This window comes from Phodopus roborovskii, unplaced genomic scaffold (assembly GCF_943737965.1).
Source record: "Phodopus roborovskii unplaced genomic scaffold, PHOROB, whole genome shotgun sequence".
NCBI lineage: Eukaryota > Metazoa > Chordata > Mammalia > Rodentia > Cricetidae > Phodopus > Phodopus roborovskii.
The window spans coordinates 4,604,898-4,624,120 of record NW_026126549.1 but is presented as its reverse complement, the minus strand read 5'-3'; the positions used below and the strand labels follow the sequence as shown (position 1 = coordinate 4,624,120).

At 39.7% G+C, this 19,223-nt stretch overlaps 1 protein-coding gene across 1 annotated transcript in view; it reads left to right on the top strand.

The window, feature by feature from the left end:
• The first annotated feature begins 2,650 nt into the window (after window positions 1-2,650).
• Lars1 (leucyl-tRNA synthetase 1) overlaps window positions 2,651-19,223 on the top strand; it is a 56,252-nt gene continuing 39,679 nt past the window's right edge. Inside the window, exons 1-10 of the mRNA XM_051201129.1 lie at window positions 2,651-2,813; window positions 4,785-4,909; window positions 9,273-9,360; window positions 9,734-9,814; window positions 13,791-13,928; window positions 15,311-15,472; window positions 16,068-16,180; window positions 17,214-17,277; window positions 17,662-17,729; window positions 17,964-18,189. Of these exons, the coding sequence (XP_051057086.1) occupies window positions 2,808-2,813; window positions 4,785-4,909; window positions 9,273-9,360; window positions 9,734-9,814; window positions 13,791-13,928; window positions 15,311-15,472; window positions 16,068-16,180; window positions 17,214-17,277; window positions 17,662-17,729; window positions 17,964-18,189 (1,071 nt within the window). The 5' untranslated portion in view covers window positions 2,651-2,807. The remainder of the gene's footprint in view (window positions 2,814-4,784; window positions 4,910-9,272; window positions 9,361-9,733; window positions 9,815-13,790; window positions 13,929-15,310; window positions 15,473-16,067; window positions 16,181-17,213; window positions 17,278-17,661; window positions 17,730-17,963; window positions 18,190-19,223) is intronic.

Here is a 19,223-nt window from a genome sequence, read left to right as displayed (position 1 = left end):
GTCAGGTGGTAGTAGTGCACGCCTTTAATCCCAGTACTCAGGAGGCAGAGGTAGGAGGAGCTCTATGAGTTTGATGCCATCCTGGCCTACAGAACAAACTCCAGGACAGCCAAGGCTACACAGAGGGATTCTGTTCCAAAAGACAAGTGAACAAACAAACAAAAATAAAAGTAATTAAATGAGTAGCAAGTGCTCTTAATGATTGTGTCATCTCTTTAACTCTTTTATTTTAAACCCTTGCTTGGTGTCCGGGGACTTGGCTTAACTGGGGGTAGCACAGTTAAGATGAAGAAAAGATACATACATAGACAAACATATATAGAAAAGTGGGGATTGAGTGGACTGGGCTCCTCTGTTGGAGTTGAAGCACCCTGATTGCTCAGCATGTTTATTACATATACATCAACAAGGGAGCAGGATTAATATACACAGCTGAAGAAGGAGATAGATTTAGCTAATGATGGTAGATACAGTCTCTGTAGCAAAGCGGTCTTCAGACCATAAATACCTAGGGGAGAAAGTTTGATGGAAGTTTTATGCACATGGACCACAGGAAGGCTTTGTCATCTCTGCAAGCCTCATGCTTGGAGGAAGGAAGACTTGACAAGTTTCTTTGGAGCTGAGGCATTAAAGTCCTCCATATGGCCATGCTATGTCAACAACCCACATTCACCTCAGGACGTCATCCACTCAGAGGTTCTTCCACTTTCCACACGTTATTTTCTTAATTTCTTTCTCCTTCTTAACAGATGCTTCCACAAGCAAAGACACCACATTTCTGGGCAACAGTAGTAGCTTTTCACTATTATTCTTTTCCATTCTTCTCCAGAATGATCTTTGAACTACATAAATAGGACCACCATTCCTTCCCTGATTAAATTTCCTGAGTGGGCTCTCTTGTGATTGCTGGTTTAATATTTACCTTTTCCTTTTAGTCTTACTCTCCATGAAAGATACAACTATCTCTATCTTGTTTAAGTATCTCTCCAGCATGAGAGTGTCATGTACATAAAGGATGCTAGATGAATGTTGAATGAATGGAATACAAATGACTGTTGTCCTCTTTTGTGGAGTTGGGGTCAAACGTGGGATGGGGCACACACTAAGCAAGCACTTAACCCTAGCCTTCTTTAGAAAGATAGATTTTAGTCACTTAAATAGGAAAAAAGAATACATTTGGAGGCATGACGGTGGTTTTAAACCGTTTGTGTTCATGGAACCATTTGTTTAATGTTTCCCGTTCATTAAATGATATGTTCCACAAGACAGCAACCATATCTGTTTTGTTCTTTGCTCCATTCTAGTTCTATGTCAGGTTCATGCAACATGTTTTGTAATTATTTACTACATGAAAGATTTCAATTAGCAATGTGATTTGTGATGACAAATAGTACATGTCAGCTTACAATTGTACAGGAAAGTACACCCAGTCATAAACTGTGGAGCATGGGATTCTCTCACTCATTCAAAAATATTATAAAGCACCTACTATGTGCCAGATATTGCTAGGCATGGTCCTATTATCGTGAGGCTTGAAGTCTGGCAATAAACAGGCCTTTTGTCCCAGCAGTCAGGAGGCAGCAGCAGGCAGATCTCTGTGAATTTGAGGACAGTCTGGTCTACAGAGCGAGTTCCAGGACAAGCAAGGCTACACAGTGAAACCCTGTCTTGAAAAAACAACAGCAACAGCAAAAACCAAAAAAAGTTATTTCTAAATTGTTACTAGTTACAAGAGGAAGGTGTGGACAGTGATGGAGTGTATGTGTGTGCAGGCCTTATTTGGGAAAGCCAAAACTTTCTTCTTTGTAGCCTAAGGTTCTTTCTTTCTTTCATTCAACTTTTTTTTTTTTTTATTGCGCTCATACCATATGCCAGTCATGTATTACACCATCATTAAATTTTATCTACTACTTGTGAAAAAAATTCTTTAGTACTGTTGGTAACACGTGTTTGAGTTGTTCACATCTCTTAAAGTGCTTTGTAGATGCTTAGTGGTTAGTGGATTAATGGGTAAATGCATAAATAAATCTGAACACTAGAGAGTAAGAGACATCTATTATCAGGTCTGTTCAATAGTATATTTTTGTGCTGATGGAAATATTTTAGCATATTTGCACTAACCAATATGGTACCATAGATAGACGAGTACTTGAAATGTGGCTTGGGCGTGGTTTGAGCCAAGCTTCAGCGAACAGGTGGGTTTCTGATCTTTCTCATAAAGGCGCAGATTGTTTGATAAGTGCTATTAAATGTCTACATGCTGAGCTGTTGAATGCCACTGGTAGTAATAAATACCTGCGCATAGTGGCAAGCCATAATTAACACCTCTCTCACTGAATAGCAATCAATTCCGCATCCTGGCATCCTGACAGACCGACAGCTCCACAGGGTGAGAAGGTTCACGATCCTAGCTCCACCTTCTTTAGGGCTCACTTGTGGCGGCCCGTCCTGAACTGCATCACGGTTCTTGTAGTTCAACGTGCGGTTGACATCACTGCCGGTGTCACCTGGGGAGTGGGCCTATGGCTTCCACTAACTTCCGGTTTCCCACTTTCTCCTGGGAATTGTAGTTTACAGACGCCGGTTGAGCCCAAGTACTCACTGTCTGGGAACTACAACTCCCTGCTGTCCGTGAGATGCATCCGGCTGTAGTCTGTGAGCCTTGCGATTGCCTCAGCAAGCGTGAAGTGTGAGCTTTGGTGTACTGGGAGGCTAGGCTTCCCCGAGTGGGAGGGAAAAGTTGGAGCCACTTCTCTGAGGGTATCACTGAGACCACTGGCAGGATCCTGAGCCATTTGGGCGGCACCATGGCGGTGAGTTTGGGCGGGAAGAGCGTCCTCACGTTCGGGCCCTGGAACCCGCTGTTAGGGTATTCGGGGCTCTCCACATGCTGTCTGTCGCTGGGAAAAGAGACATCCTCCCCTTGAGACATGGGTTTGCTGGAGAATCATTTACTTTTCTTCACTTTACAGGGACTTCTTGAATTCCGACTACGGAATTTCATCGTGTTTTAAATAAAACTAGAGGTAGAGAAGAATATGTGAAAGATTCAACGACAAAAATCGGGCACCTCATAGTGAATGTGTTTAGCGTCTCTGAAGCACTGACTTTTAAATATGTTTTAATTTCAAATTAAGCAGATGGACCTGGTGACACAGGTCTAGTAATCTTAGCTACTTTGGAGACCGAGACAGGACTGAACATTAAAGCTTGCCTGGGCTATGGAATGAGTTCAAAGCCAACCCGAATAAGTTAGCAAGACTGTCTGGAAAAGTCAAAAGGGCTGGGGAGATAGACCAGTGGTCTGATCAAGACCCTGAATCCAGTCTCCAGTACGGGAGCGAGGGGGGGGGAGGGGTTAAATAGTTTAGCAGGAGGGAGGGAGTGACTTTCAGGAATTAGATTCCTCTTGAGCTTGGTGGTCACGGGCGGATTTTCCTCCTGCCACGTTTACCTTCCCAGGTGAGAAGCACTGGGAAGGGTATTTCCAGGTAAAAACGATGACGACAGAGTAACCAGAACTAGAAGCCATTGCACAGATGGGTACAAAGAGGCAGTGGAAACATGGGACTGGTAGCCTGGGTCGCCCTGAAATTGACTGTGTAGCTTTAACTCGGACTCTTCCTGCCTCTTTTCTTTAAAGGGGGTTGGATTTCAGGGGTGCAATGTTGTACCTGGCTTAAAAGTAACTCATCTGTACTCTACAGATGATCATGGCTTTTCTTGCCTCCTCTTACTTTTTTGGGAATGTTATTGGAAATCGAGCTCAGTGCCTTGCATATGTTAGGCAAATGACTTATTACTTTGCAAACCCACCTTGAAAAGACTATAGTAAAATCTGTTTTTTCCTTTTTTAAATTTAAATTAGAAACAATCTTATTTTATCTTATTTTATATATCAGTACCCTCTCCCTCCCATGTCCCCCACCCACCCTCAACCCATCATTCTGCTTCATAGAAAGGGTGATGCTACCTGGCCGTGGCAGTGGTGTACACCTTTAAATCCAGTATTCGGGAGGCAGAGGCAGGTAGATCTCTGTGAGTTTGAGACTAGCCTGGTCTACAAGAGCTAGTTCCAGGACAGACTCCAAAGCCACAGAGAAATCCTGTCTTCAAAAACCAAAACCCAAACAAAACAAAACAAACAAACACAAAACAAAAAAACAAAAACAAAAAAACCAAAAAAGAAAGGGTGAGGCCTTCCATGGGGGAATCATCAAAGTCTGTCACATCATTTTGGGCAAGGCCTAGGTCCTTCCCCATGTGTCTAGGCTCAGCGAGTATCCCTCTTTGGGGAATGGGCTCCCAAAGACCTTTTGTATACCAGGGATAAATACTGTTCCACTACCAGAGGCCCCATAGACTGCACAGGCATCTTAACTGACACCCACATTCAGGGGGCCTAGTTCCATCCTATGCTGATTTCTCTTCTATCAGCCTGGGGTCCATGAGCTCCCCCTTGTTGAGGTCAGCTGTTTCTGTGGGCTTCTCAAGCCTGGTCTTGACCCCTTTACTCATCACTCCTCCCTCTCTGCAACTGGATTCCAGGAGTTCAGATCTGTCAGTGAACAGCTCAGGTCTTTGTGAGCCTGACTTCTTTTTTCCTCTTGTTTTTTCACTTAGGGTCTCATGTAGTCCAGGCTGGCCTCACACTTGCTATGTGATTGAGGGTGAACTTGAATTTTGATCCTCTTATTTCCACCTCCCAGGTGCTGGGATCAGGGCATAGCACCCCTGGCTCTTATTTTTTAAAGCAAGCCATTCTGTCTCTTTGTATTTAATAGGAAAGAAAAGGAACAGCCAAAGTAGACTTCTTGAAGAAGATTGAGAAAGAAGTCCAGCAGAAATGGGAAGCTGAGAAAGTGTTTGAAGTCAATGCATCTCATTTGGAGAAGCAGAAGCAGACTAGGTGAGTGGGTGAAGATTCTCACATTCAGCTGCCCCAGGAAGAGGGAAGTGAGGAAGTATGCATAATATGAAGTGGGTACACAAGTCAGACTCTTTCTGCAGAATTCTTAGATTTTGTTCCTATTAAGATTAAAAGAAAAAACCAAAAAAAACTTATTTGTGTGTGTGTGTGTGTGTGTGTGTGTGTGTGTGTTTTCCTTCTTTTTTCAAGATAGGGTTTCTCTGTGGTTTTGGAGGCTGTCCTGCAACTAGCTCTTATACACCAGGTCTCGAACTCACAGAGATCTGCCTGTCTCTGGCTCCTGAGTGTTGGGATTAAAGGCGTGCGCCATCACTGCCTGTGTCTCCTGAGCTATCTTGCCAGCCCATACAAAGTTTTTTTTTTTTTTGTTCCCCATACAGAGTTTTAGAAGTAATTTTTTCATATTTTGACAAAGGAGAGTGTTTTGAAGTTTTATATTAGTGACTAATAAAATGAAAGTTTTTTTTTTTCTTTTTGAGACAGAGTTTCTTTGTGTAACAGTGCAACAGTCCTGGCTGTCCTAGAACTCACTTTGTAGAGCTGGCCTTGAACTCACTGAGATCCACCTGCCTCTGCCTCCTGAGTGCTTGGATAAGAGGCATGCACCACCACTGCCCAGTTAAAAAATTTTTTGAGAGATTCTTACTGATATTACCTCCTATATAGAATAAAAATTTGAAGAGTACTGTATTTGTTGATATTATATCATAAATACTATATTGCTTTGATGTTAATTTTGAGGTAAATTGTAGATAGTGATTATTGGAGGATAAACAAAGGCAAAGTAATTGTTCTCAAAAAGAATGCTTTAGTAGCTGAGTATGGTGGCCATGCTTTTAATCCCAACAGTTGGCAGACAGAGGAAGGTGAATCTTTGAGTTTGAGGCCAATTCGATCTACAGAGTGAATTTCACAACATTGAGGACTACAACTGAGAGACCTTGTCTTAAAAACCAAAATGAAAAAGAATGCCACAATATGTTAAATTAGGGCATGGTGGTGCACACCTTTAATCACAGCACTTGGAAGGCAGAGACAGGTGGGTTCTTGAGTTCCAGGCCAGCCTGGTCTACAAAGCAGGTTTCTAGATAGCTAGAGCTACTCAGAGAAATGGTTTTGAAAACAAAAACCAAGAAAAATATGTGTGGTGGCTAACTGTGAACTTATTCTGTGCTAGGAAACATACCGTATTCTCATTGAATCTTAAGCATTTTTAAATGCTTATTTATTATTATTTTTTAATGTTTATGGGTATTTTTCTTGCATGTATGTCTGTGTACCATGTGGGTACTTGGTGCATACAAAGCTCAGAAGAGGGTGTCAGATCCCTTACGACTGGATTTGCAGACAGTTGTGAGCTGCCATGTAGGTGCTGTGAACTCAGCTCTGGTCTGGTGGAAGAGCAGCAGATACTCTTAACCACTGAACATCTCCAGTCCCTTGCTTAGCTTCTTAATGACCTTTTAAGGTGAGTGCTTGTTTTTGTTTTTTGAGACAAGGTCTCTCACTATCCAAGGCTAGCTTCAAACTTGCCATGTAGCAGAGAATGACCTGAATTGGTCCTCTGCCTCTACCTCCTGAGTGCTAGGTTTACAGGCTTGTGTCACCATGCTTGATCTATGTGGTGGTAGGGATCAGATCCAGCACTTTGTGTATGCTGGGCAAGCACTCAACTAAAAGCTATCCCCAACTTGGTAAACATTTTTTAAAAAAAATTAGACTACATTTTACAGATGGTGAGATAGGCCACATAAACTTAAAATTGAAAGGTATTCACATCATTGAGTCTTTTTTTTTTTTTTGAGGGGGGGGGGGGTCTCTATTATGTAGCTCTGACTGTCCTGAAACTCACTATGTAGACCAGGCTGACTTCTAACTCATCCTGTTTCTAACCTCGCAAGTGCTAGGATTAAAGGCATCTAGGACTACTACTGGCTCTGCCCTTCCAAGTATTAACCAAGCAAGACCAGCTTGGTTTTCAAGAGCTGATGAACTTAAGGTGTTACTGTAGATTGTTTCTAGCGTCTACTAATTCTGAAATCTATCCTCTTTACTTACTACTTAGCTATACTCTAATGGAATGCATTTAGTATAATATATTTAATTTGAAGGAGAGATTGCTGGCATACTCTATTGTAAACCACTGTTTGTTGCTTCTGTAGTTTAGTTTTAGAATGGCCTGTTGAGATATGCAATATTGTTGAAGAAATTTACTAATATTGTGAAGATCAAAATGCTTCTTTCTGAAGCATGCTATGCTTTAGTAAAATTCACAGGTGAGCCATACTAAGTAATATGTTGTTGAAGAGCATATCCATATTTGCAAACTATGAAAAAAGAAGGGACTGAAAAGACAACCAGAGGTTATTGGTTTCACCTTGTGGGGAGTAGAGAGCACATACTGTTGGTTGGCTGATTTATTACTTGTAAGGTGCATTCGTAAGTGCTCAGTTACATTACATGGCATAATCAAACGATCATTTTGTTTTATTAAGATAGGATCTCACTATGTAGTCCTGCCTGGCCTAGAACTCATTATGTAGACCAGACTGACCTTGAATTCACAGTGATCCCCCTGCCGCCTCTGCCTTCCATTCTGGCTGAAAATCAACACTTACAAATGTGCCATTTATGCTGTGTGATATAAATACATAGGTTATAAAATACTTCTTGAGAGAAAGGAAGATAGTCTGTGACTAGAATCAGCTTTCAGTAAGGTACTCCACTGCAACTGCTGTGTGATATTTAAGAAGTCTCTACTGCATGTGCTGTGTGATAATTTGGAAAAATTTCCCCAAGGAACTTCAAGTTGCTTTGTGTGTATATTTAATGCAAAAGGAGTCTTACTTTTTCGACTAAATGTTAAAGCAGTATAGAATCTTAAAAATGTTAGGTTTTAAATTATATCATTGTTACTCAAGTATTTCAGTCTAAGTTAAACCTCTCAGGTTTACTGTGTTGTTGTGGATTAACATCAAGCCTCATACATGTTATATAAGTGCTCTACCTTCAAGCTATATCCCCAGCTCAAGGAGATTATTCCATAGTAGTCATTTATGAATGTACAATGTTTTCAAAGGCAAACGTATTGTAATTTTTTTGGAGAGCTTTTCATTTAAGGTTTATAAACCTAATGTCTTTTAAAACATTTTTTTTTTTTTTTTTTTTTTGATTTTTAGAGACATGTAGCCATGGCTGTCCTGTAACTCACTCTGTAGATGAGGCTGGCCTTGAACTCACAAAAGATCTGCCTTCCTCTGCCTTCAGAGTGCTGGGATTAAAGGCATGTACTACCACTGCCCAGCATTTAACATTTTTTTTTTTTTTTTGGAGACAGTCTTACTTTAGGCTTTATCTGACCTAGGACTTCCTTCTTCTTCCTCTTCCTTTTTTCAAAAAAAGAGATTTATTGTGGTGATATTTTGTTTGTGTTGTAATAAAGTTTGTCAGAAGAGCAGAGAGTGGAACTTGTCACTAATTAACCACAGAGGCCAGGCAGTGGTGGCACACACCTTTGGTCCCAGGATTTGGGATCTCATGCCTTTAATCCCAGCACTAGGGAGGTAGAGACAGGAAGTGATATGACTGGGTGGAGAGAGGACTACAAGGTGGGAGATAGGAGCTCAACCATTCAGACTGAGGATTTAGTAGAGGTAAGAACTTTAGTGGCTGGCTGCTTCTCTGATCTTTCAGGCAAGATTTATTGGTTAGAGTACAAACAAAATATCCCCAAAATTTATTTACTATGTATACAGTGTTCTGCCTGCACACCAGGAGAGGACACCAGGTCTCATTATAGATGGTTGTGAGTCACCATATGGTTGCTGGGAATTGAACTCAGGGCCTCTGGAAGAACAGCCAGTACTCTTAACTTCTGAGCCATCTCTCCAGCCCAAACTTTCTGTATGAACGACACTCAGCTTAAATTCACAGAGATCCACCTGCTTTTGGATCCTGAGTGGTAGGTTAAAGGCATGTGCCACTGTGTCCAGCCCAAACTTGCTCTCTTTTAAATACTAAACTTTATTTTGCTTTTGAAAATGATTTAATTTTTGTATTATGTGTATGAGTTGTTTTGCCTGCATATAAGTATATTAGTGAGTACAGTGCCTGCAGAGTGGAGAAGAGGGCATTTAATCCCCTGGAACAGTTACAGATGACTGGGAGCTGTCTTGTGGCTTCTCCAAGCAGCAAGTGCTGTTAAATACTGTGACATCTCTCTAGCTAGACATGAAACGGGAGTACTTACATGACCAGGCAGCCTTTCCATCCCATTGCTTATTGTGAAAGAAATGTAACATTTTCTTTTTTGTACTTTCTTTATCACATGATTATTTTGCAGCAAGGGCAAATACTTTGTCACATTCCCATATCCATACATGAATGGACGTCTTCATTTGGGACACACGTTTTCCCTATCCAAGTGTGAGGTAAAGCTCTTGTGTTTTCTAAGGTGGGGTAGGGAGGGTCTATAATAAATACCAGTTTGAATAAAGCTGCATGTATAAAATTCATTTCCTATTAAGGGAATTCAAATTGTTAATTTTAAAGAATAACTTTTATGGTTTAATTTTTATGCTTTTGTTTCTATGTCATATGCATATTTGTTCAGGGTTCAGGACATGTGTATGTTCAAATTTCAGTGTTGGTGAAAAACAACAAAAAAAGATAGTGGAGTGGAATTTTGCAATGACAAAATATCTGTTCTAAAGCTGGGAAGAGGGAAATTAGTTCTGTCAAAGTTAGCATTTTGTTTGAATCTACCATTTATGTTATAATTTAAATTTGATTTTCTTCCTGTAGTTTGCAGTAGGATACCAGAGATTAAAAGGCAAAATTTGTCTGTTTCCCTTTGGGTTACACTGTACTGGTATGCCGATAAAGGTAAGATTGCTTAGAGGATTGACTTCTACTCTTTTTTTTTTTTTTTTCTCAATTAAAAAAAAAGTTATTTATGTACTTTTTTAGGCATGAGTGCTCTATCTGCATGTATGCCTACATGCTAGAAGAAGGCATTATTGATGGTTGTGTGGTTGTTGGCAATTGAACTCAGAACCTATGGAAGAGCAACCAGTGCTCTTAACCTCTGAGTCATTTCTCTAATCCCTGGTTTCAAATCTTGAGCTTAGAGTAAACCATAATACCTGACTTATGATCTTCGAATTGGATTTTCACATTGTGCCATATTACATTAAAGCATTCTATGAAATGAGTTAAATGTTATAGTAAAAATTAATTTCAAAAGTTTTTGAAGGGCTAAGGAGATAGCTTAGGGTAAGACATTTGCCTAGTGTTTTAGGATTATTGCTGTGAAGAGACACCATGACCATGGCAACTTTTATAAAGGACACTGATGGGGAATGTCATTCTATTTGCTGTGAATATGTGTTTCTCTTATTGGTTGATGAATAAAGCTGTTTTGGACAGTGGACAGGCAGGATGTTGCCAGACAGGAAGTATAGGCAGGACTAGGAGACTAGACGGCTGGGAAGAATAACAAAGAGAGTGAGTCGCAGGAGAGATGCCATGTAGCTACCGGGAAGATAGGACATCTGGGCACCCTCCTGTAAGCCAAGATCATGTGGAAATACATAGTTTAGTAGAATGTGTTAATAATTAAGAGAACTAGCCAATAAGAAGCCATCAGCCAAAAAGTTTACAATTAATATAAGCCTCTGTGTATTTATTTGGGACTAAATGGCTGCAGGACCAGGCAGAACAGAAACTTCTGTCATCAGGAAACATTTAATTGGGGCTGGGTTATAGTTAGAGGTTTAGTGCATTATCATCATGGCGGCTTACAGGCAGATATGGTGCTGGAGAGGTAGCTGGAGAGTTCTATATCTAGATCTACAGTCAGTAGAAGGAAACTGTACCACACTGGCCAGACTTGAGTTTATAAGCTCCATCTCCACAGTGATACACTCCTCCAAGGGTACACCTACTCCAACAAGGTCACAGCTCCTAATAATGCTACTCCTTATGGGCCTATGGGGGCTATTTTTATTTATACCATCACATCAAGTAAGCCTGATGGCTTGAGTTCAGAGCCCCCAGAATCCACCTAAAAGCCAGACAAAGCAGTGCAAACAAATGTGTAATCTCAGTGTACCCCTACCAGGAGATGGAAAGCAGAAAAGCTGTCAGAAGCTCAGGGTCAGCTAGCCTGGCATATGGAGCAGTGAACAAGAGACTCAGTCTCAAGCCAGAAGGCCAGGACTGACACCTGAAGCTGTTCTCTGACTTCCACATGTATGGAAGAAGGGCCAAAATAAAATATACATTAGCTAGCTGTGGTAGGTCAATAGTCTCAGCTATTCGGAGGCTGAGGCAGGAGGATTGAGAGTTTGAGGCCAATCTGAACATAATGTGAGACTGTTTTATGGAAAATGAAAAACACAAAGCACATATGGATCCACAGGTGATTTCTATGTCATTTTTTAATGTGTTTTGAATTATTTATATATTCATATCTGTTGCATACTTATTTCTAACAAGTAAAGTATACATATGTATATATTCATACACAGAATGACATAAAATAATGCACATCATATTTTGATCATTAAAGGTATACATACCTTTAATCTCAGTACTTTAGAGGTAAATGCAGGTTATCTGTGAGTTTGAGGCCAGTGTGATCTATATAGTGAGTTCCAGGCCAGCCAAGTCTAGATGATGAGACCTTGTGTAAAAAAGCAAAACAATCCCAATACTCAGGAGGCAGAGGTCAGCAGATGAATTTGCGGTCAGGTTGGTCTACTTGTCTATCTAGTGAGTTCTAGGCCAGCCAGATCTACTTAGTGAGACCCTCTCTCAAAAAACAAAACAAAATAAAAGCTTATTTTAGAAGTAGTTGTTTATGAAGAATGGATCAAAAAACTAAAATGGAAAAGATTCTTTTAGTTTTTTTTTTTTTTTGGTATGACAAGATCTCAAAAAGCTGGGCAGTGGTGGCCCACGCCTTTAAGTCAGGCACTCAGGAGGCAGAGGCAGGCAGATCTCTGAGTTTGAGGTTAGACTGGTTCTAAGACAGGCTCCCTAGCTATTGGGAAACCCCCAAAGAAAAAGACGAAGGTCTTGTATCCCAGGCTGTCCTAGAACTTGCTGTGTAGCCAAGGATGACCTGCCCCCGCCCTGTATGTTTTGGAAATATAGGCTGTGCCATCATGCCTGGTGTGTATGGTGTAGGGATAGAACCTAGGACTTTATAGATGTGAGCACTGTGATGCCTAAGCTTATACCCCCCCAGCCTAGGAATTTCTTATTTTCCAGCCTATTGTTTGGGCAGATGTCAGACTGCAGAAGAGATGAAATACATAATAAATTCTACTGTAGTCTGTTGCCTTTTCTTAGCTCTGTCAGCTTACACCTAGACACTCATGCCTTGCAGATGTCATGCTATCTCCGAATATTTTAGTGTGCATCTATATAAAGTGCATCTCTTTTATAGTGCACATCTCTTTTGTAGCGTTCATCTTGCTTTTGCAGTATTCATCTCTTTGTAGTCTTCATCTCTTTTGTAGCATGCATCTTTCCTCTATGGCATGTATCTCCTTTTGATTGAGTGTTGATGTGATATAAATTAGCACCTTTATCTTCTCTGTAGTTAAATTTCCTTGGTCATGTCAACGTTTTTACCTTTTCTTTTGTGGGTTGTGCTTCACATGCAGTTCATTTTAGACTTTTTAGTTGTTTGTCATGATGTTAATGAATGTTTTGATTTAGATACTTTGAAAAGAATACTATGTTGATGAGGTATAAACTTCCCATTGTGTCACATAAAAAGCATACAATGGCAGCTTGTCCCATTTTAGTAACATTAATACATGACAGACTTTCTTATTCTAAGGGTAACTTAAAAAGTAGTCTATGGGGACTGTATTGAGAACCTCTGAATGGCTTATTCTTCAGTCGCCTAGTGGTTTTAGTATTTTTTTATAATCCTGACTTATTTTAGTTATCATAATTGTGGTTACAGAATGATGACATTTTTGTATATGTATGTCATGTTTGAAATTGAACCCAGAGTCTTACACATGGTAGCCAAGTGCTCTAACACTGGGTCACATCTTCCAACCAAATGGTGGTGACTTTCTCCCCTGGGCTTTGAGTACTGGGCTTTGAGGTGGAGGCGGGCCTTTGTTTTACTAGGTAAATAGAATTATATACATATTTGTTTTTATTTAATTTTTATTTTGAGATAGTCTTATTAAATTACCCAGGATGATCTTGAGTTTGTAATCCCCCTGCCTCAGCCTCCAGAACAGCTGTGTGTGCCAGTAGTACCTCTCTAGTTGTAGCTTACTTATGAACTGAAACTCTTCTTTGATGTTTCCTCTGCTTTGGGGAATGAACTCAGTATAGCTGGGAAGAGCTGTGGTGGAAAGCCCAGTTTTGTAGCTTGCTAGCTTATAACCTTGGATAAATTACTTCATGTCAGTGTCCTGTCTACCTGGCAGGAGTGCTGATTGCCAGCAGAGGGTAAGAATTTACCTTCCACCACAAAGATAATCTTTAAAATGAGAAACTATTAATATTGTTTCCCAAAGTGACATACTATGTTTTATGTATCTTATCATTTGTGCTGTTTAGTGTAACAGGATGTTATACTGAGTATTGTAGATAATTATTAAAATGCAAACTACGTTATAGGATTTTGAGGTATGTGTTTTGCATCATTTGGGTTTTCTGTAGTGATATATATAATATATATATGCATTATATACATATATATATATATATATAATGTATGTGTATAGACATTGCATACAATTTCAGAAAATCAATTTTAGTTGGTTTTAGAAACAGCTTTATTTCCTTGAGTTCTGAACTTGGCTCCTCTGCTGTTGTGCTGTAGGCATGTGCTGACAAGCTGAAAAGAGAAATAGAGCTGTATGGCTGCCCTCCTGATTTTCCAGAGGAAGAAGAGGAAGAGGAAGAAAGCAGTGTCAAACCTGGAGATTTGATAATGAAGGATAAAGCCAAAGGAAAAAAGGTCTGTTGGTTACTTATGTTTCAGTTGCCGGGCCTAAAGTTCTCACCTCTCTGGTTATTTATGCATTCCCAACATTGGCAGGTGTCTGGTACATGAAATGTACTTGGTAATTTTAAGAAACTATCAAATCAAGGCTGTTTAGATGGTTCAGTGGGTTTAGCAGTAGGTGCATTCTTATGGAGGTCAGAAAACAACTCTGGAGTAGGTTCTTTCCTGCCATCATTTAGGACTGAGGGGTAGAACTCAGACTGCCAGGTCTGTATACAAGCACTAAGACTAAGTCTTCTTGCTGACCTTGTTTTGGGATTTTACCTATCCTTCTCCTAATATCTTTTCTCTGCTTTAAGATCCAGTCAGGGAGTTGCATCCACAATTTGGTTGTTGGAGTTGGAGGGGATCTAATGCCTTCTGACTTCTGTGGACAGCAAGCCTGCACATGGTACATATGCAGGCAAAATATACATAAAATAAAAATGAATAAATTAGAAGAAAAAGGCCCAATCTAGAATCTATACTACACTGTTGTCTTCTATGATTTTTGATATGGAGTATTGTTCAGATACAGAATTTATTGACTGTCAAAAAAGTCATGTCTGTTTTTGTGTTGCAGTGATAATACCACACAGAATAGGTGATTTGTACTGATCAGAAATTTATTAGCCAAATGTTCTTGAGGCTGGGAAGGCTTATGTTGAGAGTTCAGTATCTGACGAGGCATTTCATGCTGTGTTATCTGTGAAGGAAGGGAAAAGAAATAGTAATAGAACAGGAAAGAGAGAGAGAGAGATGGAGAGAGGAAGTAACATGTTCAGGGGGGCTGGACTTATCTTCTGTGATGCATCAGTGATCCACTTTTGAGGGCAGATAAATGCTATTACAGGGGGAATTAAGTTTCTTATGGTTAGAGTAGGGGCCAAAATTTCAACCATTAAATAGATTCCTTCAACTTGGGATCAACTGATGATTTCTCATAATAGATTAAAACAAAGTGATTTTTATTTTGAGCTAAGAAGGGCATGTGTGCTATCAGAAGAAAGGAAATAGTGTGGTGCTAAGATCGTCATGATGGTGGTTTAGTTGTTCCTTCATTTTGTAGTCAGTGGTGTCTGTTTCCTGGTGGACAGCCTGACTGTAGTCCTGTGGACATAATAATATCCAACCTGCTGTGGTTTCCTGATATCAACAGTGTGAGGCAGAACAACAGATCCCTTGTGGGAGATTCTGTCTACATAGTAAGTCTCAGGACAGCTAGGGCTACACTGTGAGACCCTGTTTTAAAAAGAAACAGAACTACCAAGTAGGATTATGAGATTAAAATTACGTGGTTCTGGGGTGCTGAACAGTTTTGGCTCTGCTTTAATGGAGTTTGTATTTGTTTACAGAGTAAAGCTGCTGCCAAAGCAGGATCTTCTAAGTACCAGTGGGATATTATGAAATCCCTTGGGCTTTCTGATGAAGACATAGTGAAGTTTTCTGAAGCAGAGCACTGGCTTGATTATTTCCCACCACTGGCTGTTCAGGATCTGAAGAAAATAGGTTTGAAGGTATGCCATCGCCTTCGGTGTTAAAGACAAGTGAAAGGCATTGACTTTTGTGTCATTTAAAAAGATAAGGAACAACTTTTAAATTTACAACAGTATATTCTGACTGAATGTCACCAAAAATTTAGATGTTATTAGGAACTCAATGTGAGGAAGAAAAACGTCAGTATTTGTTTTTTATCAGAATACATTTATTCAGTTGGTAGAAAGGGTTTTTATTTAAAGAATATGAAGACACCAAAATTTAACTCGAGTATGTTGACTGTATTAAGTATTTCTTTTAAATTTGTTGTAAATCTTATATGTTAGCTAATGTGTAAGTGTTTTTTGTTTTTTGTTTGTTTGCTGCTTTGTTTTTTGAAACAGAGTTTCTCTGTGTAGCCCTGGCTGTCCTGGAACTTCCTCTGTAGGCCAGGCTGGATTCATCCACTTGTCTCTGCTTCTTGAATGCTGGGATTAAAGGCATGAGCCACCAACACCCAGCTGGAAAGTTTTTCTTTAATAGTTGATTTTTAAGTTGGAATAAATAATAGCAAGGTAAACAGTTGGCTTAGGAACCCTTACTTATAAAAGTAACCTTTCCCTTTTCTTTTTGCAGGTAGACTGGCGGCGCTCTTTCATCACCACGGATGTAAACCCTTACTATGATTCTTTTGTTAGGTGGCAGTTTGTGACATTAAGAGAGAGAAATAAAATTAAATTTGGGAAGCGGTAAGTTTGTTTTGTTTCAGTATAATGAACTAAAATAATAATTCTTGCATTGCAATTCAGTACCTGTATTCACTCCTTCTTTATTCTCTTATATGTCCACCTACCCATTCATCTGTCTGTCTTTTTTCTTTTTCATCACTCTCATCTTGTTCTATCTCTTGTTTTCCTTTACTCTTGCCTGTATCTTTTATTTTTCTATTTTTATGTTGAACTCAGGGCTTGCATCCCCTTGACAGATATATTGTCACTGAGCTGCATTCCCAGTTCCTTGCTGCTCAGTGTCTTAAACTTCCCTGAGCTGTTCTGTGTTGCTGACACCTAGAACCAGAGAGAATGGAATGACTCTCTATTCAGTATTCCTAGCAAGCCACTAACGAAATTATTTTGTGCTTTAGCTTATACGTCTATAAATTATTAAGATTCTTCCTTAATTATGTAGGTCAGGTAAAAGCAACTTACACTTCATATGAGTGAATTTATTTTTTTCTTTTTTTCTGAGACAGAGTTTCCCTGGCTGTCCTGGAAATCACTCTGTGGACCAGGCTGGCCACTCTGCCTGTCTCTGCCTCCCAACTGCCCATCTTTGTGAATTTATCTTAATAGTCTTATGTTTCATAACTGCAAGGCTAAGGCTAATCCTTAGTTTTCAGTACTCCCTTTCATGAAGGTAGAGATTTTTTTTTTTTTTGGTTTTTAGAGACAGGGTTTCTCTGTGTAGCTTTGAAGCCTGTACTGGAACTTGCTCTGTAGACCAGGATGGGTCACAAACTCACAGAGGATCCGTCTGCCTCTGCCTCCTGAGTGCTGGGATTAAAGGCATGTGCCACCACCGCCTGGCTGAAGGTAGAGATGTTAATAACTACATTTTCAGAATTACTTATCAGAGCATGAATAATCCAGATACTGGCTTGGTTGAGAGTGTTAGTTATAACTCACACTTATAGGGATATGTTATGATGTAACTTGAATACTATAACAGTATTTGCCACTTATTGATCTTTGATCCTTTTTAATTAATTATTTATTTTTTTAGGTACACCATTTATTCTCCAAAAGATGGACAGCCTTGCATGGATCATGATAGACAAACTGGAGAGGTGATTATCTGGGACACTGAGTAGTCACCACATACTTTTTTTTATTTGTTTATTTTACAAAATTTATTTCTTACGTATAATGTTCAGCTGGCATGTATGCTTACATGCCAGAAGGCACCAGATCTTATTACACATGGTTGTGAGCCACCATGTGGTTGCTGGAAATTGAACTCAGAACCTCTGGAAAAGCAGCTAGTGCTCTTAACCTCTAAGCTCTCTCTCTAGCCCCCTGTGGTATTCTTTATTATGGCCATCACAGTCGTACTGTCTTCACTGGAAGGAAGAATTATTCCTATGTGCAAGAATTCATGTTAGAAATTTGAAGCAGATTCCTGCATAGGTTGGTAGGATAAATCCATGTTTTCCCCTTGTTTACTTGTTTAGGGTGTTGGACCACAGGAATATACCCTAGTTAAACTGAAGGTGCTTGAACCATACCCATCAAAATTAAGGTAGGTTTCTTAAAAATGGTTTCATGGTCTTTTTTTTTTCTTCTTAACTTTTTTTTTTCTTCTTTCCTTGCAGACAGGCTTTTGCTTTACAGCCTAGTGTTCTTGCCTAACCTTCTAGGTATTGCAATTGAACTTGCTACTAAACCTGGCTTCATTGATCATTCTGAGCAATTATGAAAGATAATTATGGAGGAAGCCACATTTTTAATATAAATATGTGCTTTTTCTTTTTAGTGGCCTGAAAGGGAAAAATATCTTCCTAGTAGCTGCTACCCTTAGACCTGAGACTATGTTTGGACAGACAAACTGTTGGGTTCGCCCTGACATGAAGTACATTGGGTTTGAGACAGCAAATGGTGATATATTCATCTGCACCCAGAGAGCTGCCAGGAATATGGCGTACCAAGGCTTCACCAAGCACAATGGAGTGGTGCCTGTTGTGAAGGAATTAATGGGCGAGGTAAGTTGGGGAGCATACTCTCGATTTTCATTGTAAAAGTAGAGGGAAGTATTAGCAGTGGAGCTTGAAAAAGCATCAATGAAATAATGTGTGTAGAGCATTTGTATTTTGCAAGGCATAGAGCTGTCAGGGTTCTCCAGAAGGCTCTGCCATGGGGAATCAGCATCTCTCCAAAGGGGCCTTCTTCACCCCAACTTCACCCATGATAATTGCTATTTTTCTTCTTTTTCTCCTCCTCTTCCTCCTCCTCCTTTTTTTTTTTTTTAAGGTTTATTTATTATATATATATAGTTTTATGCCTGCATATGAGAAGAGGGCACCAGATCTCATCATAGATGGCTGTGAGCCACCATGTGGTTGCTGGGAATTGAACTCAGGATCTCTGGAAGAGCAGCCAGTGCTCTTAACCTCTGGGCCATCTTTCCAACCTGATAATTGCTATTTTTGAACTTGACCTGTATGTGTGGTTTGTGTGCATTGTGTATTTACTGTAGTTACTGTATTACCTCTACATACAATAGTGTTTTTTTATTTTGTTTTTTGTTTTTTTTTTTTTTTTTTTTTTGAGACAGGGTTTCTCTGTATTGCTTTGGAGTCTGTCCTGGAACTAGCTCTGTAGACCAGGCTGGCCTCAGACTCAGAGATCAGAATGCTGGGACTAAAGGCATACGCCACCAAAGCCCTGCTGTAATCATGTTTTTAAATGTTGTTTCAACTCTATAAGTATCTGATTGAAAAAAATACATAGTTCTTCCTTGGATTAATAGCTTCATGAGAGTAGTATTTTTGAGAATATTGTCTTTGTTCCTGACATTGGAATAAGAACTGCTTCCCTACCATTTAGTAAATGATACCTTTGGTTTCTTGATAAATAATCTTTTACAAGAAAAGCATGATAGGGCTGGAGAGATGGCTCAGTGGTTAAGAGCACTAACTGCTCTTCCAGAGGTCCTCAGTTCAATTCCCAGCAACCACATGGTGGCTCACACCCATCTGTAATGAGATCTGGTGCTCTCTTCTGGTATGCAGGCATA